The 23584-nt window shown below is 39.5% G+C and overlaps 1 protein-coding gene across 1 annotated transcript; it reads left to right on the plus strand.

The window, feature by feature from the left end:
- Positions 1-16155: 16155 nt before the first annotated feature.
- Positions 16156-17192, plus strand: LOC108111586. The gene is made up of 2 exons (XM_017221107.2): positions 16156-16742; positions 16822-17192. The coding sequence occupies exon 1, from the start codon at positions 16244-16246 to the stop codon at positions 16550-16552; it is 309 nt and encodes a 102-aa protein (XP_017076596.2). The 5' UTR covers positions 16156-16243; the 3' UTR covers positions 16553-16742; positions 16822-17192.
- Positions 17193-23584: the final 6392 nt, after the last annotated feature.

Genomic DNA, 23584 nt, shown 5'->3' on the forward strand with positions numbered 1-23584 from the left:
AAATAAAAAATAAAAGAGTAAAACCTCGTTTGTTAATTTTTTAACTAAAATTTTCTTTTATTGTAGAAATACCTGCATTTATAATTCTATGAATGTACTAAAGTATAAGTACTTTAGCAAGACTCTCTTCTACGTGTAGAAAGACATTTTACTGTGCTGGTTGAAAGTTGAAGTGCACTTAAGGCCCATGCAAGTTTTATTAGGCTTTTGCTTCATTTGCAACCGAATGCGAAAATCCCCCAAAAATCGATTTGGCAACCGCACTCCTGACAGTCACTTTGCGTTTGTCGTATTTAGGCTTAACGCTGACATGATTCTCGATTCTTGTCGAAGCGAAACTGAGAGACCTTTTGGCCGTGTCCTTATGCGTCGCTGGCTAAGGACTTGGCCAAAATCGATTTCAATTAGTTAAAGCTGCATGGCCGGCAAGTCTACAACAAATAAGCACAAAATTGCAAAGGGGATAAATTTGGCCAGCAAACACAATGGAAGGCAATCAGATTCTGGGGGCGCCACCACCACTCACAACAACAACAACAACAACAACAATAACAACGACAACCAGAGCAGATGCAACACCACCACCAGCAACAACAACAAGGACAATAATGCAATTTAAGCAAATTCAAAACCCAAAATTGCAAGAGGTTAGTAGTACAAGCAGCCCACTTGCTCCCATGTAGTTGTAATGCACACAGGAAGCACACACTGCAACACACACGCAGGATACTCATGCACTAAGGGAAAAGAAGAGTTAAATTTAACAAATTTAATTTGGATATATTGCGATCAGAACTCCATATATTTTTGGTTAAAGCTAGCGCCAAACCTTTTTATAATGTACTTTTTAAGACCTAAATAACTTAAGTCTATAAGGTGTTTGTCTCAGTGTAAAGGACTCATTCAGGATACACAAAAGCAGGACGCTAGGCAACCGCACTCCTGATGCACTTGCATTTAATAACGACCTCGATAGCCTGGCCTTCGGTGCTCAGCACTCAGAGAAAAACTGAATTTTTCCATTGAAAATGAAAATCTATAAAAATGAATCTTCATTGCCCGCTATCCCAATTAGTTTTTAAGCTAAGGTTTTACAAAGGATTATTTTATGAAAACCGATAAGAAATAAAACTACAAATATTTTCGGTCTCTAAACTAGTTTTTTTCATTGTGTATTTACCAGAGATAGTCCAGTTCGGTTGGCCTCCTGGACGCAGGACATTATCTACAAATGCCGGGCAAATGCAAATGTCCTTTGATGCATTTGCACATGGCGCCCAACTGTGCGACTCCACCCATCCACCCATCCGTCCTTTAATCCTCATTCCCCATCGAGTGCGTAGATTGAAATGCAGCCTGCTGCTGTCTAGTGCCTTTAATTAAAATTCTCAAATTACTAAAGGTAAACCCACTGCACGTCTTGTCATAAATTGCTGCAACTGTTTTAATACGAAATGACAGGACATTTCCTGGCCTTTTGCATTGTCGATGACGTCCATTTGATTTATGCCCGAAAGAAATTGCAAAATACATAGCCACATGACAATCCTTACTGTCTTAACCATAAATATTATTCGAGTTTTGAGCATATTTGATGTGCCCTCTTGCCATCGAAATAGAATTCACTGAACCCTAATGCAGGTTCACGAAGCTAATATGTTGTAATCGTATAATGAATTTAGGCAAACAACACTAAGAGAACTTTTGGTAAGTGTATTACATACAGATATAAGTTTTATATTAAAATATTCAATGAAGGTACAAGGGATAATTGCGATTCTTTGGGCCGTAAATGAGTCCGTTTTAAAGCAAACAGCAAAACGCATTCGAAGTCAAAGCTAACTTAACATAATGAGCAGGCGTGGACCGTGGAATCGGGATATTCTGCGGAATGAGAATCTGAATCAGAATCAGCTCTGAAGCTGCCACCACAGTTGCCGCCACAACCGCCGCCACAGAAATGCCAAACAGCTGCTGCCAAAGGCACTTGATGCTGGATTCTGGATGGTGGAGGCTTGTGGATGTGGATGGCTATGGCTATGGCAATGGAGATGGAGATGGAGCACCACGAGCCAAAGAGTTGACTGCCTCTGTGTGTGCATCCTTTATAAAGACAGGGCATAAAAAATGCAAAGAAGTGTTACAAATACAAACAGTCAGGGGAGCCAGACGGCCAGACAAACATACAGACGTCGGTTAGAGGGACGCACAGCCAAGTGCAATTCATGTGGGACTCACTTAAATAAAGTGCTTTTGCATTGCCTGGCTGACTGGCTGTCGGGATATGAATGCGGATGTGGATGCGGATGCGGATACGGATGCAGATGCGAATGCGAATGCGAATGCGGATGGTGATGCGAATGTGAATGCCGGATGCTGGCGCATCCCTGATTATTTGAATTATCACAGGTTTATCCACCCACACAGCGAGCAACATGTGCGGTGTTGGATTCATTATAATTCCTGGCACCGTTCAACTATTTAACACAAAAGCCTTTGTCGCACTCGCTTGGTCCTCGTTTAAGCATTCAATGGAATTAAACTGTTTCAAACGCCATAGAAAACAGAAAAACAGAGGATGCGACCCAGAGGCGTTTGCATGAAAGCTTTTTTAGGGCTCTTAAAAGTTTGTTTTGAAAGTTATTTTATTTTGGTTTATTTTATTTTGTGTGTGTGTAAGCCATAAAATACATTAATTCATGGCGATTTGGGGTAAGTAAACGTATTATTCTAAAATACTTTTTCATTCCTTTAAGCTGTTTATGCAAATGCTTTGAAAATTCTCTTTATCAATCATCAAAATAAATTACAAAATCTTAATTAACACCATGTTGATCCCTTTTGGCATACCAGCACTGCTTTGCGTGTCCTTCAGGAAGAACTCTCTCCAACCCTCCTCCCAAAAGCTTAGAATTGGTAATTTGTTCGAGCTCTATTTTTTGTGATGTCGCCCAACTTTTTGCTTTATGTCGTGCACTTTCCACCTCCTCTACTCAGGCCATTGTTTTTGCTCATTCGAACGTTGATCGGTTCCCAGTTCCATGTGGGTCCATCTTGTGTGCAGTTGTCATCGATGATGCCGCATCTGGGAGTCGTCTCGAATCGCCTGGGGCACATGGAAACCGAAACCGAAACCGATTCAACTGGAAATAAAGCCAATTGACTGTACAGCGACAAATTCAAATTGAAAACATTTATGCCAGCAGCTCGAATGTCGTTCATGAATGGCAATCAGGGGGGTTGGTTATTTTTTAAGAATAGTTCACTGTAATTAAAGGACATTCGAATATGGAAACAACAGTAAGTGTAGTAAGTTATTTGCTTAACATACAGTGACTTTAAAAAGAAATCCCCTTTTTGGCTATTAACTTTTGAAAACAAAAAGGTCTGAGGAAAATATTCCCAAAATAGATCCCTAACCATAGGCCTTTCTTTGGTAAGCTAAATACAACATCCTCTTATCCACTCCATTGACTTAAATTTCATGAACAGCGTGACAAACTATGCTTTTACCTTGCCCTTTAAAAGTCCTAATTAATTTCGGTTCGATAAACAAGCTGCACACTGGGGAATGTCCTGGCCCTCCCACGTCGACCTTACCCTACGGCGTTCACGTAATCAATGTTATTATAATATTGCCCACAAAATCATTATCGCAAACTTGTAAAGCAAAAAAATTATGTCCTGTTTAATTAAAGCGGCGCTAAATTAATAGACGGTTGCAACAGCGGCAGCAGCAAAAAGTAAGTGGGGTGGTAACTGGTGCCGAAGGGAATGGCTGTGTAATCAGGTCAACAACTGCCCGGTAATTTGAAATGTGCATTAAGTCGCACGCCGGGGAATAAATCGAACGGAGAGACAGACAGAATGCGGCTAAAGATGCGGATACACACTCAGCATCAGACACAAATACACAGCCAGTTATCGATACACAGGACATCCACCAGATACACTTTCTATCAAACATTTCTTGTTGTTTTTACTTTTTATTTTTATTGAAAGAAATTGTTTGTTAAAATATAGTTTTTATTTTATAGGAACTTTTACTTTCTATAAATATATTTTATAAAAGGGGAAAGAGATCGAACATAAAATCCAGAAGTATCTTTTCTTTCTAAAAGATTAAACTCTAACGTCTTAATTCCAATAAAAAAAAACCATAAAGTTGAATTCCTGTTTTTTTCGCTGTGGAGGAATTTAACAATGAGAGATAAAGCGATGGACGTATGTTCGTATAAAAAATTCACGAACGGAAATGAAAATTCATGAGAATAAAAATCTAATCAGAAAAAACTGCGAAACAAAAGGGGACACTCACTGCGGCTCAAGGCTCCAAGGGGAAAGAGATCCCCAAAGAAGGACCATCGACGAAGGAAGATGGCGCTGTGGAAACAGGAAAATAAGTTGAAAGGCACTTTTTGCGCTTGAGTGCTGTTGCAAAGCGTGTCGCAGGCCACCGGAAACGGAAATTCACAGCCGGGCCCAGCCGGACTCCCTGGCTACTTACTCCGCCGGACAAACGGACGTGCAGACAACCGGACAAACGGACGGCGGGACTCAGTCCCATGTCAATAGACAGCGACTGCCAAAGAAATACAACAGAGGCAAAAATACGAGGAGAAAAAAAGTGTTGTCAAAGGCAGAAATGCAAATTCTAAGAAATTGAGAACGAGTCGCAATATTTTTAAAAGCAAAATGCAGAAAGTCCTTGTACAAGATATTCTTGAAAGGGATGCCTCTCACACTGAGCTCTCCGATTTTCCCTAACGTTTTTTCAAGAGCTTCTCATTGCCCATGCATGCTAATAATATGCATAAAATATGTATGCAATTACTCGAGAATTATTTGTATGCCAAGTCGGGCTGAACAAAAACGCTTAAGTGGGTAGCAAATGCTCGAGGACAATTATATTGCGTTAATTGCCAAAGCTCCATCCAGAATTTCGCATTTCACATTGACAATTTCAGCCTGCAACCGAATGGCACTGGCCAGTGGCTGCCCGCACCCACAGCCACATGCTGTCATTCAAATCCAGAGACGTTGTCTTGATTTGCATAACCATCCTGGCCCCGACGAGCGGAGACTTGCAGGTCAATGTGGCTCAGCTCAGCTGCAGAGTGCAGCTTATTAATGCAGCTTCCCCTGACGGGCTTTAATTAGTCTAATTAAACGTTCGACTCACCTGGTCGAGTACCTGCGGTCAGCAAGTGCATGGTCAAAGGTGCAAAGGTGTGCAGGATGCCCAGGCATCTGGAAAATATTGGGTGAAAGTCCTTAATTGAGGATGCAGCAGTAGTCTTTCAATGTTTTAAAAGCATTTCAAGAAGGCAAAAGAAGATTAAATAAATATTGATGTTAAGGCAAAAGTCCTTTATTTTACATTTCTATTAATAGAAAATGATTAATTTAGTAAGTCTATGTTAAAGATATAAAGAAAATTTGCTTATCTGAGATATTACTTAAACTGGAACTGCTTAAAGATAATTTCAGATTCCTACCTATTTATTCTATTAGATTTTCCTGGCAGGAAACAGGATGTCGCAGCGCGCTAGCAAACTGTCAATTGGCCTCAATCAAATCGTGGCATTAAAATCGCATTAATGGTGCCAGCAAATCTGTGAAGATTGTCAGTCAGTCAGCCATAACGAAACTATTTTTCACGCGACTAACCCAGAAGGAGGGGGCCAAGTCGATGCAGTGGGGCGTTAACGATAAAATGATTAGCTGCCACAGCACCACATCCGCACCACTGCAACACACTTTGCCACCCAACAAGCCACCCTTTTCGCACCCATCAATGTGGGTCGTTGGTAAAGACAAGTTGTTAAGTAGCTGGGCGTTTGCACAGAAAAAAAAAAAACAAATGAAACTTAATGAACTTTGGCGGAGGGCTGATGGGTGTTTTTTAGGGGGTTTTGGGTGGTTCAGGGCTGGTTAGCTTGGTTGTGGTGGCTGGCTAAACAACATTGACGCCAGCGAAATTCATCCGAACAAATGGCAGGCACTTTGCACTGGCAGCACATAAGCTCCATCCAGTAAATTGATGCAAGAACTCGACCCGCCATTGAGTTTCGAAAGAATAGAGCACGCTTACACTAAAAGTAAAAAGGAAAAGGAAACCCATATGTATCTATTAGAGATTTTATGAAAATTTAGAGGAATATGGGAAACATACTTCTCCGGCAAAAGTTATATATGAATATCACAAAAGCACAGTGAAAAATCAAGGAATTTTTGAGATTTAGAGATTCATTTTGTTGAATTCGAATAAAGCACTTTTCTCTTTTTCTTAGCTTTACTTTCTAATTTTTCTCTGTGCCCTTAGAGGACTCGTAATGGCTGCAATAACCGCAACCGAATAAAATTCAATCTGTGGAATGCTCTGCGCTCTCGCATTTTCTGCTGACAATCTGCAAACATAAGTGCAGCAAAGCAAGCCAGTTGATTCAGCTTCGGCCTTACCATCAGCATCAGCATCCACATCCACATCCTCATCCGCATCAGCATCAGCCGTGGCATCAAGTTAAAAAGCACTCAGCACTCGGGCAGGGGCAACTCGTATGTAACTACTACGGAAATGGCTAAAGACATGGTCCCAGCATCCAGCATTGGCATCTGGGAGCTGCTCTTCCTAACTCCCAACTCTATACACTATACTCCTTACATCATGCACCCAACTTCCATTCCGCAGACAGCAGAGAGGTTCCAGCGCCATTTGCGCCCTGCACTGCATCAGCATCAGCGCATTATTGGATGATTTATTGACGTCGATATGCTTAGTTGAGCAGTGTGCAGCAGCCATTTTTAGAGTGTCTGCGTGCGTATCGCAAACACACACAATAACACACATGCAACCCAACCGCAGGACATGAACACGACTGTTAAAATACCCACTATATGTTTTTTAGATTTAAAATCAAGGAACTTATCCCAGTAACTGAGGAAAAGCAACTTCTGGTAAAGAAATAAAAATTGAATTTTGAATAGATTCTTTAATTTAAAAAATAAATATAATGATATAGATTTATATAAACATTTTTAAAGATGTTTAGCACCCATACCTTAGAAAAAGAATGATAATAAATATTAAAACAAGGACATTATAAAGGTACAAAATGTTTTATTTAATTCAAGATCATATCAACAGAGAAGTACGTATAGAAGAAAGGTTTATGAATATATTACCGTTCTCTAGATAAAAAACATGGAGCAGGGTATTCCCTTCGCTACCCATTAGAAAAAGAACGCACAAACACGACTCTACATTAGCCTCATTAGGCGAATGCATCGGCGTCACCATCGCATAAAACTACAACGACGCAATCTTTCAATGTAACGTCTCCTCCGCTCGTTTCGATATTTTTTGAATATTATTTCGAATTTTTCGTTTTGTCAGATGGCGGGCGAGCTAGCTGAGCATATGGGTTTAATGTTCGATTGGAATATGCCACATTAAAGATTGGGCACGCGCCACCCCGCAAATTGCATTTCGTTGAGGATGGCAAAAATCATTCAGCTATGCATATGCGTATAAATATTTTTTGGCTACTGCCAGGGGCAACGATAACGCTCGCCTGCATGTCCTTAGATATATTTACGAATATCTATATACAGATTGATATAGTATACATATATATATAGTGGATAGTGATGGCGATGCATTTTGCTGGCAGCATAAACTAATTGCATGCGAGGTTGGATAAATGGGCCTTGGCTGACGATCAATAAGAGCCAAAGGGCTGGCAAGTCGATTGCTTTATGCATGTGGAATGTTTGCGTCTTGCCGGGCTAAATAAAATACATTTTCCAGATGCTCCTGGCCAAAAACGGAGGACGATCCAGCACACATCCGCTTGCCAAATATTTGCTTCCGTCAAATCAACAAATTCATACATTTTTGATGGCATTGCAAATGGAGCTTTGTGCAAAGCTTTCCTCGTCCCATAACTCGGAGGTTTCTGTGACACTGAGTGTGTGTGTGTGTGTGTGTGTGTGCTGTCAGCAAATTTCATTTCTTATTGTCAATCGAGGAGTGATATGCTTTTAGCAATAAGCAACAAACGGAAATGCACACTTGCGTTTCTGCAGCGGATGCTGTCGCCGGAACAGAGGAAGTGGATGGCTGGGGGATGTGCAAGTGGCTGGGAGACGGCGAATTTCGTTGCCATTATTTATGCAACGCCAATTGTGCAGCGGGGCATTTGCCCCGTCTAACTCTGTTTTATTTACAGTGGATATTATCTAATAGCAGAAGTTACAAATTTGGGAAAATAGAAACTATTTGCGGGAGTAAGATATATATCTAATTTACTATTATGTGTAGATACTGGCTTATATAGTTTGAGTTTTTATAGTGTACTAATATTTAACCTAACACAAATGCTGCGGATATGGCATACTACATAATACCTTAATAAGCATTTCTACAATATAAACCTGATAATTTTCAATACTATAGAATAGATATTCCACCGTAATAATATTTTTTCACTTCATTGCTCTAACGAAATCGCATTAGCCGGCACAATGATGGCTATAAATTCAGTTATTATTAATTTATTATTACAATGGAACAAAAGCGCCGTGCAGCGAAACAAATTGCAGCCCATTGTTCGGCGAAGTCAGTTCGTGTAATTGCCAAGCAAATTAAATAACTCAATTTGCTTTTAGAGCTGGTCAATGAATTGGATTTGTATTTTATTTAAATGCAATACTGAAAAGCTAGCTAAGGAGGGAGACAGTACCAACTAAGGTAATGGCAATGACGGCGCTGGTAGCTAACCGGGGAAAATTGGAAAAAGCACTCACGCTGATTGCGTTACTTAAGTTGCCTAGAAGAAAACGGCAAGGATGTCCGAGGATTGCAAGGACGTCTGATTTATCGCCGGGAAGAAAACGTGAGATAGTTGCCAGTCAGCATTGACAGAATCTATAGAGGACGACGAGTGTCTGCAGCAAAGACAATCAAAGTTAGCACGTGTCGTAAATACGTTTATATACCAAACAACATCGGGCATTAGTATGTGCATATTTATGTGGGCCATAGTACTGAAATCGGTTTAGTTTCCAGTTGAAAATGTGGCACGTTCTAGGCCAAAGTTTAATTGAAAAACATTCTTCAAATTCAAGTAGTTTTACTGCCAACTGGATTGTTCGAAGTTTTACATTTAAAATTAAAATAAAGTTATTTTTACTCTCTAAAATAAAATCCTACTTAAATTTCATCCAGCTATTATATATATTTTTATTCAATAGCTTATTTTAATCATCTTTACTTTCATTGATATTGATATTATATTTTCCATTTCCATAACAAATTCTCCCCTAAAGGGATTTTTAAAACCCAAACAAAGAAATTTGCTTGACAACATTTCAGATTCCATTTGGTTTTATTGATGTTCCGGTCCCTGGGCTTTTTCCCAATGCCCAGTGGTGTACGAGTATACATATATGTGACCTGTACGAGGACAGATGTTTATTCCCACATCGCACCGATTTGTAAAACCCGACACCTTCGCACACAGCGAGCGTGTCGTTTATGTTCGTGGTTGCTGTTATTGTTGTAGCTTTTCCCTGGGAAGACAAATAACATTTTCCGCCTTTCAAGATTTCATAACGCTTCAATAAACTCAAATGCTCTACCGCCATCGGGTTTCGTTGGGTTCTCGTTTTCGGTCTCGTTAGCAAATGTCGTGGGTTGCGTGAGTTTTAGGGGTCTTGTTAGTTTAATGGTTTGATTCATGTGGCGTCTGTTTTGGGGAACTCGCTGTCAGTGCAAATAAAACTCCTCAAAGTTGGTCATAATGAGTCGACCAAGTCCCAACACTTCAAGCACAAAAACGCAATTAAACTTTTGCGGGGTTGAGGGAATGCCAACCGAAGTAAACTTTCCAGCAAATTGACAGCTAATTAATTTGCCAATGATCTAAAGGTTATACCTTCTTCCACCAGGAACACCTGCGTAACCGTCAACTGACTTATTTGCAAATTGGGCACTTAAGTGTCCCGGGAGGATGCGCTTTATGACAGCGACAATTGAAGCTAATTAAGCGGGATTATGCAAGCCAGCTTGTTGAAAATACAACTACGTCTCTCTTGAAAATAAATGAAATTCGTGAGTTGTTTGCCGAGCATAAATTTCAGCATTAACAGGCTCATTGGCCCCAGTGAATGGCAGCCGGACACGAACCAGGACTGAAACGCTCATGGATTTTGGCAATGGCAATGTTGGGATGGGAAATTCAAGTCTCCTTCGCACAATTTACGAGTCGTCCGATGTAATAAATTAGCCAAAACTTGTTACGCAAACTGAAAATGCCAATAAAAAATGCGTTGCGAAAAACAGAGGCTAATAAATTATTGACCTCCCGCTTGGATAACCCCACTCAATTTGGAGTGTTATGGAGGCGTTTTTAAGGAGGAATTACACTTGTCCGGAAGAAGTAAAAACATTTCAGCTTAGACGATAGAATAACTAACTTTGTTTTTAGCCAAGTTTGCAAGGTGTCCTAAGATCTTCGAATAATTATCGTTTTCTTTCTAATTACAAATTACTTCTGATTCGTAAATCAACTTTTAGTCTTCTGAAATTAATACTAAAGGAGAGTTAATTTTATTGGAATAAGTTTAGTATCATATTAGCTGATTAAAACAAATAAGATAGAAACCCGGCCAGAAGCTAGACCGAGATTCAATCAGTTTAATTAAGGCCAGGATTTCTCTGTAATTGCTGTGCAACCATTCAACTTTTCAGGGCATACATTGCATTAGTTTTATTTGCACTGCGCTTAAAAACGCACTGCACTCGAAGAGCAAATCAATTGAATTGGCGCAATGTTGCCAAGCAACTTTGACTGCAAAATCAGGATAAAAGGTGCAGTAGCAGCAGTGGTGGCAGCAGGAAAAGGATAAAAAGGAGCAAAGGAGCTGCAGCTGGAGCACAAGGATCTCATTGTTGCGCACAAACTTTAAAAAACTTTTCTAGTGCCCATCCGACTTTATTCACTCACTCAGCTCGCCCAAGCCCTCCAGTTGACTTTGAGTGGCTTTTGGGTGTCTTTAATCTACTTCAGTTCAGTTCAGGCAGGGAGACATAATCATTCTGCATATTCAACTGCCGGCAACTTATGGGCTTCGGTCTACATTGAAACTCAAATCAAAGTTGCTCGTTGTGCTATTTGCATTTGGAAATGCATTTTTCTCAGCTCTATCATTTCATTTAAAAATTGGATTTTTCATCCTTTGCCTTTTTTTTGGGGTTTTTGGCCAGCACTTAAGTTTTTGGTAAGCCATAAAAGTTTGACAGCCTTTTTGGCTTATGAGAGGCTTGAATAATGCATTGATTTTACTTGTCCTAAGGCCAGCTATAAAATGTAAGCCAAGAATGCTTTTAACAAGTACAACAAGTACAACATTATAACTAACGTTACTTAATTATTATTTTATATACTATAAATAATGTTAAGCCTTTTCTTTGAATAACAATTTAAATCAGAAATACCTTTTGGTAAAGCAAAATAGGAGACAACCTTCTAATAAGAGTATATTTAAAGCCATAAAACATAGCAGGATTAGGATTACATTAGCAAAAGGCTTTGCTGGAAACCTTAAAATGAATTTCAAAAATCATAATCCCCAACAACTATCGACCTAAAATAATAATCACCCTTGCAAATACAAGCCAAGCAATTTGCTTTCACAGCTTAAGAACACAAAGTTAATGCAAATTGATTTTGAAGAAATACATTTGAGATGCATTTAAGCAGCTTTTGCCGAACTGAAATTAATTCCCTACGGACATCTGTCGATATTAATTAATCCATTTGGCCTCAATATCTCAATACATTGCGCATACGCATCGGTGTCCCAGCAGGGAGCCGTAATTAAGTGCCTTAATGCACAGGCAAATCAACTTTCAACACAAGCTCACACACGTACTCCGGCACGAATGGGATTTTTATTCAGATAGGTATTAAAGGGGCATAAACAATAAGTGAAACTGCAGCTGACAGCACGTAAATATTTATGAAATTTTCACAACAAACAAAATCTAACTAAGGCAAATAAATGCTTGCAGGCATAACCGTATTATAAACTGCAATCGAAGCCTTTACGCATAGACACACAAACACACATCGATTGGTTTTGAGTATGGCAGGATGTTAGCAGGACTCTGGGAAAATAGGATATTCGTTAGGAGGGCAGGACACGTGCCGCCCTCGAGGACAATGTGACCGATATGCAAAAGTTCCAACCACAGCAACGGCAAAGTTGAACGAAAGGATGTGCTGACATTGTCCAGAGACAGTTACCTGTGATATTTTGTGAAATGCCAAAGGAAAACACAGGGCCAAACCGAGACAGTCCCAATATGCACCTGGCGATTGGATGTGGGGGCTGCCGTACAGGCCGACATCATCTAGACACACTCACACACACACACACACTCCCATAAACAGGATTATGTGTCTCGGGGGGTTATGTAAGTAAGCTTCCGTTGTAAATTGATTTTGTAGCAAGCCGGACACACTGAGGGAAAATGAAAAGGATTTTATCCACTTATTGTTGCCAGAGGTCGTGCCTGGCCACCACCTGAAATGGAAACTACAGAAGTTTGCACAACTGTCGAATTTTATAGGAACACCTGAGGTCAGAATAGTATATATTGAGGAAAAGATAAATGTTCGTAGGAGAAGTTAATTGCAGAAATATAATCATTAACTAGCAGAAGTCAACACGTTAAACAATTTAAAACATTTAAAACTTATTATAAGTCTTATAATTTAATTTTTATAATTGGTAGTTTTATTTTCTTGACCCCGTCTGTATATATTTTACATTACATATTTGGGTCGAAGAAAGGAGGTCCGAAAGTTGCATGAATGAGCGATCTGCTGTGTGGAAATATTTTTAATTTTGGCATAGCTCTGATTTGATTGTGTCTGGTCGAGGCGAATCCTGCTGGTCGTCCTGAGAATGTCCTGTCCTTTCTTTTTTTATCTTTCTTTTTTTTTTTGTACATTCTGCGGACTGGAGACAATTTTTCGCTTTGTTCGGTTGACATTTGCCGGATGACTGAAGGACGGGTTGACTATCTCTCTGCTGCCCTCTGTCAGCGTCTATGCTTTTGATATTGATGTCCTTTGAAGTGTTTTCAATTAGTTTGCATTTCGCTTGTCGTTTTCCCTTCACTCTTTGCCTTCTTACAGCGGTCTTCTTTTTGCACTAGGTATTTGTGGGTAACAGGGAGGAGTTAAAGAGAAGAATTTTCAGACCTTATTAAGTGGTCAGAGAAGGATCTTATATTTATAAAGGAAAACATTAAAACAGAGCTGCTATTTTCTGGCAAAACTTATAAAAATGATTTGAGTTTTAATGAAGAAAACCACCTTTTTTAAGGATGGGAACTCATTTAATAGTTCACTACTAGGTATCACCAATTCGGCACACTTCTTTGTGTTTTTTTCTTGTTTTATTTCTAAAGAGGGCAGCAGGCCCAGGACATATTAATAAAAGACAGACGACTAGGGGAATGCCCTGTGACCGTCTGCTAATTGAACGACGGGCGTCGGACTATCCAATCCGTCCGGGACTTGTCAGCTTTGCGCCAAATGAGTTTCAAAGGTAAACGGGGAGCGGAAAGCCAGCAACTACCAACTACCAACTAGCTACTGTCAACTGCACAAAACTGTCTACATGTGTCCCAAATTGGCGCTCAGTCGGATTAGCTGCTTTTTGCTACAATCTGCACCTTTCGTTCTTGTTTTTTTTTACCTTTTTGCTGCATTCGGCGAATGACAACTGCGAACAGGTGGCTGGCAAACATTTACGTAAAGTGTTCGTAGCATTCTGCCTTTTGGGATGGTCATAAATATTTGCGCTGGCTAATTCGGTGAGCATCTGTGTCGAGCTGATCTTTGACATCGTTTTTGGAATAAATTGCGAAAGGGGCTTTAGGGCTGTGCTGATGGACAGGGCAGTCGTCGGGCTGTCCTATTCCCCAGATAGCTTTTATTCAATTCTATTCCTCGCATTTCCGTTCTCCGCCATCAGCATAATTTACTCGGACTTCCGCTCTGGCTCACTCAACCCCCAGCCCCCCATCAGCATGCATATTTTATGCCTTTTATCATAATTTATGCGTTGATACAGCAAATGCATAAAATTAAATTCAATTCACACACACAGCCAGACACTGGCTCACTCTCCCAACCTTTTTGAGTTTTCCGAATGCATTCAATTTTGATTTAATGTAATTCCCACTGTGGCCGCGCCCCTTTTTGAATGCACTGCCCTGTTTCTAGCTAAGAGCAAATGATGGCAGGAATTTGCATAAATTGCATTTAATATTGGCTGCATATCGATATGGATACTACGGTGAGATCGGGTTATGCAAATCCAACTCAGACGTGGCTGATTGGATAATTGCCGGTAATCAACAACAAAGCGCTTTTCTAAGCTGCCCAAAAGCCTCACTAATGCATCGAATAAATTTATAAAGCCGAATGTGAGTTAAAATTTATCAAATTTTAATTTATAAATTGAATTTCGGACATTTTTTTTAGCAAGCTGGTCACTATTGATTTTACAAATATGAATATGTCGTGACACGATGATATAACTTGAGTTAAACGGCCATTGCGCGCCACACATCTCTAATTCGTTGTCCGTTTCTTTAGTTCCGTTATTTCTTATGTTATACTCGGATAGATAGTTTTGAGACTGAGCGAGATAAGGCTATCTGTCGCTGTACGTGGTCCGTTGTGTTGTTTAGCGTGTGTGAGTAACCGAGATGGTAATAGTGATGAAAATGATGAGTGCAGTTGATATTGTCGTCAAGAATCGCTGGCACAAGGCGGGCAGTCTAGAACGTTTACCGTAAGCCAATGGAAACGTTTAGAAAGAAAGAAATGGAATCTAACCTCATGGCTGACCCTACAAATATATAAATAAATTCTGATGAGTAAATCTGTTGGTAATAACTTTTAAAAATCGCACTTACTTAACTACTTAAAATCTAAGAAAAGTCTTCAAAATGTTTATATCATTTTGACTCCTAGGAAGTATAAATCACAATTAAGAATTCTTAACTTTTCCCATAACTTTCTTCACCACCAGCTAAAATACAAATATCTTTATAACCTTACAAAAGCCGAATTATTTAATTAAGAAGTACAAAAGCCCTGGCAATTTCATCTCTAGCTCTATTCTTCCTTCTTGGCTCGTTTTATTGAATTCGTTCGTGCAATAAAAATTTATTACCAGCATACCCAATCCGGCTCCAACTCCACGTAGACCGGACTGGACTGGACCGTAAAAAAAGAAGTTCTAGAGTGAACAAAATGAAGATGGGGATGGAAAACTGATGATTTTATCACAGCCAGCAGTTTTTCAGCTTGAACTGTGGCAATGGCCTTTTATTCAATTTGCGCGCTTCATTCAAATTGTTCGCCGAGGGAAGCGGCGAAAGAAATGCACAAGTTTTGACCGCCTTTTGAACTTTTTGGCATTCGCCACCGATGTATTATTGAGTCAGTAAATCGCCCGGCTTGTAGCCAGTTAAGCCAAACTATAGCCGACTGCTTTAATTTCAATTTAACCGGAGCCAAAAAAATATATACATACATAGGAGAGCCGAAAAAGTAAAGGCGAAGCGCCATGGGGCGCATAAAATGCGGCATTAATTTGACAGGCAACGTCTGGGTGTTAAGGCATGTGTGGAACAGTGGTGAGAGTGTGGGGCCATCAAGGGGTTAAGAGCTGTCGTTGGTGAAGCAAAAAAAAATAACAGAGTCGCGTTAGCAACTTAACGCATCATGTGGCAAGCTTGCGTTTTCGATTCCCTGAACATGGCCAAAGGCAAGACGAGATGATGACTTTTGTCACTGGGGAAAAATAAAGATTTAAAAAGAGTCTCATTTTGGAGATAAGAAACCTAAAGGAATTAAGAGCAATATTTAATTTCCTTATTCGATTTTTAAGGGAGGTTACAGATTATACTTATGATACTTATCTATGTTAGTAATGCCAACTAATGCTAAGTTTAAAGATCTCATTTAAGTGTAGAAGGTTCAAAAATTAACATGGATTAAAGGATAGTTAAAGGTTATTAACAAGTTAAAGAACCTTTTTATCTTGAATTACTTTTCGGATTTCCTTGTAGTGTGCTAAAAATATTAAGCAAGCTGACTTAAACATTCACTTGAGATATCAAAATTTAGGCACTTTTTTAAATCAAACCATAATGGCTCTCATATACTACGATCATACGATTAACTCACCCCTGGAGCTCATCCTAGCTGGATTAAAGGATGCCACGACGGGCAGCTCCTTGCGTGATCTGGCCACCTTTGTGACGCGGAAGACGGGATTTCCGGGTGAAGTCTGCTATAAGGTTATCATGGAGGCACTCGACGATGGCATGGCCTTCAAGACCATCCGCCAAGTGAACGGGCTCTTCTACGAGATACCGCCAAAACCGCCCCGTCTGCCCGCCCGTCGAAAATGCAAAATACCGCAACCAAAGCCGAAGAACGACTGTTGCGATAATTAATTCATAATGCCGAGAGTATCCGCTCGAGTGGCCGAGAAGAGCAGAGCAAACACTTTATTAAAATTAAAATTTATCTAAATTGCGACAGCAAGCTATTCTATCCGCAAAGTACTTGAACAACTTCGCCCACAGTCCTCTGACAATGACGGAAGGGTTGATGTGGATGTGGCTGCCAGTCTCTTCCCGCAAAGTAAAGTGTCTGCACCCGTTCCAGTTATTTTTCCTTATTTTCTCACATTTTTTTTTTTCATTCCCCCCATTTTCCAAAGGTGCACTTCTTGTTGCTGCAGCGTCTTGTGTCTGTCAAACGTCAGTCTTGGCGTTGTGGAGCGTTGAAATTGAAAGCTCCGCTCGTTTTGTCTTTTTGGCCAGGTGGGGCACAAGGAGAAGCTGGAGGATTCAGGGAGTGGAGTCCAGGAGTGGCTGCGCCCGGGCCTTTGCATTCTCAATGTGTCACTTTGATTTATTATTTTCGACAGCCCTCTCCAAGGAGCCCTGCTTACAGGACTCATGAGTCTAAGCAGCAGTTGAGTACACCAGGAGCAAGAAAAGATGTCAAAGTCAGTTCCTTTCACTTTTACAAGGTTATTTTGTAATACATTAAGTGTAATTTTCAGAGAAAAGAAATATTTTGATAATAAAAATGTAATGTAATGAAGTGCTTAGATTTAGCTACGATTAGTATATGATTCCAGGTACTATAAAAATCCACGAAAAATAAAATATTTGTATTTATTTATTTATTTTAAATAGTGTCTTTAGTATAGCATCAATAAATAATAACTAATTATTCTTTACTATTTAGCTTAACTAAGCCAAAAACACATCCTTTAGCCTATATTTATATGTATTTTCCCTCAGTGCATTCTGTTCTTGGGGGGAACACAACTCGTGCGCAATTTTTCATTTCCCTTTGCATTTTTTACACGCCCCTGCCACTTTGCGTTTTTATCTCATTTATTTATTTTACAATTAGACAAAGTGAAGTGCACTTCCACACGGGCAACAGCTGCACATGGGCTGGTGGTTAGGGATTGGGAATGGGCTGGGGATTGGAATTGGGTTTGGGGTCGAGGGTGGCAATTGCAATTTCAACTGCAATGTGCAATGCCATGTCCACGTCCATGTCTGGTATGTACTTTGCGGTATGGCAGCACGCCAAGGAGTCCGGAGCCTCAAACCAAACTGAACCGAATGAAAAAAAGGGATTCTGGGCGGCCTTGTGGCTGCCTTAAATCAAAAGCTTATGGGCAAACTGCTTAAAATTAACATTAAGGCTTAAGTATGCCATAGGCTCACTGCGCACAGATACGAGAAACGAGATACTTTCTCGAGCAGATACTTTCTCGCCAAGGTTGAGCTGGCAGGGCTGGCAGGCTCTGGCAGGCTGGCAGGCTGGCAATAATCATAAAAGTAGCCCGCACACAAGTCTCTCGCAAAAACTTTTCACATCGACGAAACAAATGGCAAATGGCCTGGTAGAAAGAAACACTTAAGCGCCAGGTAAGTGAAAACTCAAATAAAAATGGCAGAGGACCCCGAAAAAAAGGCGGAGGAAACTTTTACAATGCGAACGCAACTCGAGGTTGGGCTATTTTGGGGCATCGGAAAACTTCAAGCTCCCAAAGATTCAATAAACCAACTGCTGGCAGCTCTTGAAGGCAACTTTGTCAGAAGGCTTTAATTCTGGTTCACTGATGCTACACAATAGATTCCAGACATTTTTGAGCCAACAATGAAGCATGGTTTAGATGAAGAGAATATCGGTAGGGAAACAGCGAAGGCTTTAGTATTTAATTTATATTGATTTAAAAGTTAAATACGAAGTTTTGGTTAAAAAACATTGCAAAATATGAAAAAATTAATTAAGTTAATATTTTAGCATTGATTTTTAACTTTATAAAATCTTTTGTGCATAAATTTTATAATAAAAGTTCACATTATTTCGAATAACAGCAAATTCAAAGGGTAAACGGCTTAGAATTCAGATTCATTAAGTAATAGAAATGCATCTTAACCTACTGAATAAGACTGAGTAATATGCCAACAAAAGCAAAATCCGTTTCTGCCTTAAATTGTGGCATTTGCAGCACTGGCCACTGTGATCCTTTGAAGCATTAATGCTGCGCCTAGAGCTATGCAAGGCTTTATTTTTGCGACATCAGCTCTTTGAAGTCAGCATACATTTTGATTGCGAATAGCCAGCGGCTGGACATTTATAGCCTTCCGTTCAGGACAGTTGCTTTGGTTTGGTTTGGTAAGCAGCTGGGACTCCAGTTTGTCGAACTCGGATTATGAAACTGTGTACGTCTAATTGCAATTTCGGCTTCATTTGGGATGTCTCGACTTTAAGGCACCGGCAACCACTCCCGAGAGCAATGCAAAAAAAAGGGCCAAAAACTAAGGCAAACTGGAAGTTTTCATTGCATTAGCCTGGTCGGGGCAAAGTTGAAATGTCAACGCAAAGTCACACACAGATACAATCGCATACAACCAGACACACACACACTAGTGCAGAGATTCATCGAGAAATATGCAAGCTGCACACTTTCCCATTTACCATGTTTGTGCTGTCAGCTTGGCCGTTTTTTTCTGCTACAAGAATTTGAAACAAAAAATCTATAAAATTAATCAATTTTATTTCTCTTTAATTATTTACTGATTCATCATTTAAACGGTGAAATAAATTTACATTTTTCAATGCGAAAATGTTTAAAAAATGCATAACGAGCTGATAAAGCATAGTAAAGATTCACAAGTTTTTAGAGAAAATTACAAATAAATTGTGATTCCGTTCTTATCAGATTAGTTTTTAAACAAACCCACAAAAAGTTCTTAAATTAGGAGACATTAAATTCACACTATAAAAGTAATTAGCTTTAGAATGACGAGTTCAAATTAAACTTCCAACATCAATTCGTTTATTTTCAGTACTTTTAACCTTTATTTTCGTTGACTCTTACGATATTTTTGCCCGAAGTTTGTGCATCACTGTGACCCCCGCATTTCACTGGACGGCAAGAGTCGAAAAATTTTTGAAATGCGACCCAATTTTGTCGTATCGCAACATGGCAGAGTTCGACACATTTCCGCACCTAGGCAAAGGCGGGGAGAGGAGAAGTGGGTAAAAAGGATGCTCGACTGCCTGACATTCTGTCGAGCTGTGCATTTTGGCCATGTGCATGTCATGGACAGGGTGCCCCGCCCACAACGTTGTCAGCCCACTTTTCACGGCCCAGTTGAACCATCCGTCAGTTCGATTTATGTCACACAGTCGCTGGCAAACTCACGTGTGTATTTGCGTTTGCTAATTAACAAACGTTTGGTCTCATTTCCAGCCAGAAGGACATTTTTTGGCGGCCAAAACTGACTAATTACACCGCAACGTAATCAAGTGTCATGGATAGTTCAGTTCATCAGCGGCGGTAAAACGCTCTATTTAAACAGTTTACCAAGCATTTATATAGTTTAAAAAAAATTAAAGGGAAATACAAAAGCAAGCGCATAAACTTTAATATGATTTCATTTAATAATGCCGCAACTCGTTGATTTAATGGCTGTAAAGGGTTTCTCTTTGTTCGCCCGCAGGTTATTTGAGTTCAATGGAAATGCGAGCTGATTTAAATTTCAAAATTCATTAACAGCCTTTGAATGGCAGTCGTTGGGCATCACAATAAACGTTGTTGAATTAATTTTAAATTATTTCCAACGTTTTTAGGCGGCTTTTCCGTGGCAAGTGTTTGGCAGAGACTCGATCAAAAAAAATTCTAATAATTAAAGCGTTTAAATTCACATCAATATAAATTATGCACATTTTGTGTAATGAATTCTTCTTGTAAATTACCAGAATTTCCTACCTCATTCTACAGTTTACTCTAAACAAAGTTAATAGTTATTATGGCATTATTTTTCAAATAAATGTCCAATATGGTTCATTAGTGGAGAAGAGTTCACTCTTGATTTTGCTCTTTTCAGGGATATTTGGGTTATTTACTTCGTGGAAAATTAGCCAACATTTTTTAAATTTATAGTACTCAGTATATATAGTAAAAATATATCCCATTTTAAGATTTTAATTTGTATAATATTTATTTATAGTAAGATTTCAGTTTAAAAAAACTAAAAGTTGCTTAAAAGCATTTTGTTTCACAAAGTTTTAAGAGTAATTAAAAGTTTAACCTGCTCTGTTTTTCCACATTTTTTTAAGGGTGTGATGTTGAAGGGCCACTCATTAGCACTAATTCGTGTAATTAATGTGCATTTGCAATAATTAATCAGCTCCTTGAATGTGTAATAACTGCAGTCGGTACTAATTCGTGTATGTACCTATTTGCCAAATAGTCATATATTAATTTATAGTACGAAAACCACACACATGAGTATTTCACAACTTTAGAGACATATTAAATCCGAATCTTATCTCCTGCCTGATTAGTTTGCTTTTCCACAGGACATTCATTCAACAATCTTGTCAAAAACCTCAAAAAGCAATTATCAAATAACACAGAACAAGGCCTCTTTGACACAGCATGAGTTGGATTGCAGGAACACCGAACGATTCAGAGCTGAAATGGAAACGAAAACGAAAACAACAGGAAATCAAAAAAACAAAAGCAGCTTCGAGTCAAATACAAAATGAAAGGACATTAAACATGAACGAGCATTGTGGCACAAAGTAAATGCCAGGATTAAAACGGCTCTGGCCGCCGTGTGTGTGTGTGTGTCGGTGAGGGAATGCCATGACCACTCATCCAACCACCCACAAATGCAAGGGCAAGCCACCCAGCCACCGAGGTTTCAGCCTCAATGCCGCCACTTAAGCAGCGCTACGTGAGCCAAGAGACACACACGCAAATAACTGCGGGGGTAGCTTTTAATTATCTCGTTATTTTTTAATTTCCACCATTTCACTGATTTCATTTTGAGCACATCGAGCCCGACGGGCGGTCGCCTTCCTGGCCAGAAAACGTAGAAGGTGAGGATGATGCGGAGGCGGTAAGTCAGTCCGTAAGCCCGACGCCATTCGAACCTGCTGAATATGCAGAAAAGAAGGGTCTTAAGACGCAACTAATTCGCAGCTCGCTTAATTCTGTCCAGGTTGTTGTCTTGGCGATGCACTGAGAAAATAAACTACTTTATAAAAGGAAGAAGAAATCCCAAAGTAAGTAAGATAACTTAGAGTCTTAAACCAAATTCATCCTAAAATCAAAATAAACTTCCATTCAATAGTAAAAACTAAACGAACTATGAAATTAGCATTTAGTTTTTTTTCTTTTTTCTCTGTACAACAATAATTTGTTTACGCTCTAATGGCCCGGCCACTTGGAATGGCTCTTAAAGCCCCACAAAAACGACGCCGGAGTGTAAAGTGAGCTGAAAAACAATTAAGTCAGCTGGGTAGCTCAGCGACCCCAATCCCCCGACCTGTCGACCCAACAGGCCCCCCACATTAACATCAAATTAGTTCGTGGATTAACACGTTTTTCACATGCCGTTGGCGAAAAGAAGGGGGATTGGAGGTGGCAACTTCAGGAACCCAAGCTCCATTACGCATACGACATGGTGGCAGGATGCGGGGAGGCCTTTAGTTCTTTAGTTTACACTCGCCCTCTCGTGTGCAGCGAGCCGTGAGGAAAGGCTTACTACACTAATTATACTCATGGATAGCCTTTATTTTCGGGGACATGACTAAAAATACTTTCAAGTTTATTATTAACAAGTAAAAGTCTATTAAGAGCTGGCGTCCCTTCCATGCGGCATTGAGAACTGAACAGATTGTGATTGAGGCAACCAGCGTAACGAGATACAGTTTCATTGCTACAAATATAATTTTAAAACTATAATATATTCTTTATACTATTTATTTCTTAAAGAAATTTATTAACGTAGAAGGGGAGGATGATGAGGAATAAATATACATCTGGCAACATGTCAAATCCTATTATTCCCACCTCTACTGTAGGTATATATTTAAATAAAGTTTTTTGTTCGACCTGGCAAAGTTTGCAGCTACAAAATAGGCTTCATTGCTCTTTTGTCATGCCCGGCAGAAGCTGCTAGCATATCCATATATATATATACCACATAGTAGTATATCTTGAAGCTAAAATCAGTGGCACAATGAGCATATTGTGTGGCTAAAAAATTTAATGCTTACGTGCCTGAAATATCTACCGAGGCATAAAGGATGCGATTGCAATGCATGAAAGGGATATGTGAGGCGCATCGACTCTTCGGGCAGAGTTCATAAATAAAGCGTCCGAAAATCTCGGCTTTTGGCTTGGTTTAAAATAAAAGTTTCTTGACGTCGTCGTCGTCGAAAAAAAAGGAAGAGAAATTGCTTCGAAAATGCAGCACTATAAAGAAAATCGTTTACTGATTTACTCGCTGTTCTGGGAGGAGGAAAATGGTTGAGTTGGGTGGGTGGGAAAACGCTGCAACTAATAAAAGTTTTCGCTGTTCGACGGCGCGTACGGTGGTGTGCCACGCCCACCAACATACACTCGCCCTCTGGTCATCGGTTGAAATGTTTGCTGTTGTGGCTTTTCAGCAATTTCAACGCACGTCCAGTGGGGGCCACTACACAAAAAAAAGGAGAACTTAATCCGCCCAGCACTTTAATAATGAGATTTATATTGAACAGAAATTGATTGCCTCCAAGGGAGTCAATAAATGGACCAATAAACATCACATTGATCAGCTTCCCTTGGAGCAAACTATTTTAATCTTGCCTCATAAAATCAAGTCTTGGCGAGAGTACTTGAAGAGCTCTTGCAGCTCTCACTGTTACTTTCGAGTTCACGAGGTTTAATTTTATAAATCCCATTGGAAGTAAAAGGGGAAGTTTAAAAAATAATACTTTCTTTTCGCAAATTTAAGTTTTAGAAAATTAATATTTATAGTTCTTAAGTTTCCTATATTTAAAGCCTCTAGATAAGAAAAGATAAAATCAAGAATATTCCTTATATTTAAATAACATAGAAATCAAATTTATAGATCCGCTTGAGAAGAGAGTCAGCAATATAACTTCCT

The sequence above is a fragment of the Drosophila eugracilis genome, unplaced genomic scaffold, assembly GCF_018153835.1.
Source record: "Drosophila eugracilis isolate 14026-0451.02 unplaced genomic scaffold, ASM1815383v1 contig_75, whole genome shotgun sequence".
In the NCBI taxonomy this organism is placed as follows: domain Eukaryota; kingdom Metazoa; phylum Arthropoda; class Insecta; order Diptera; family Drosophilidae; genus Drosophila; species Drosophila eugracilis.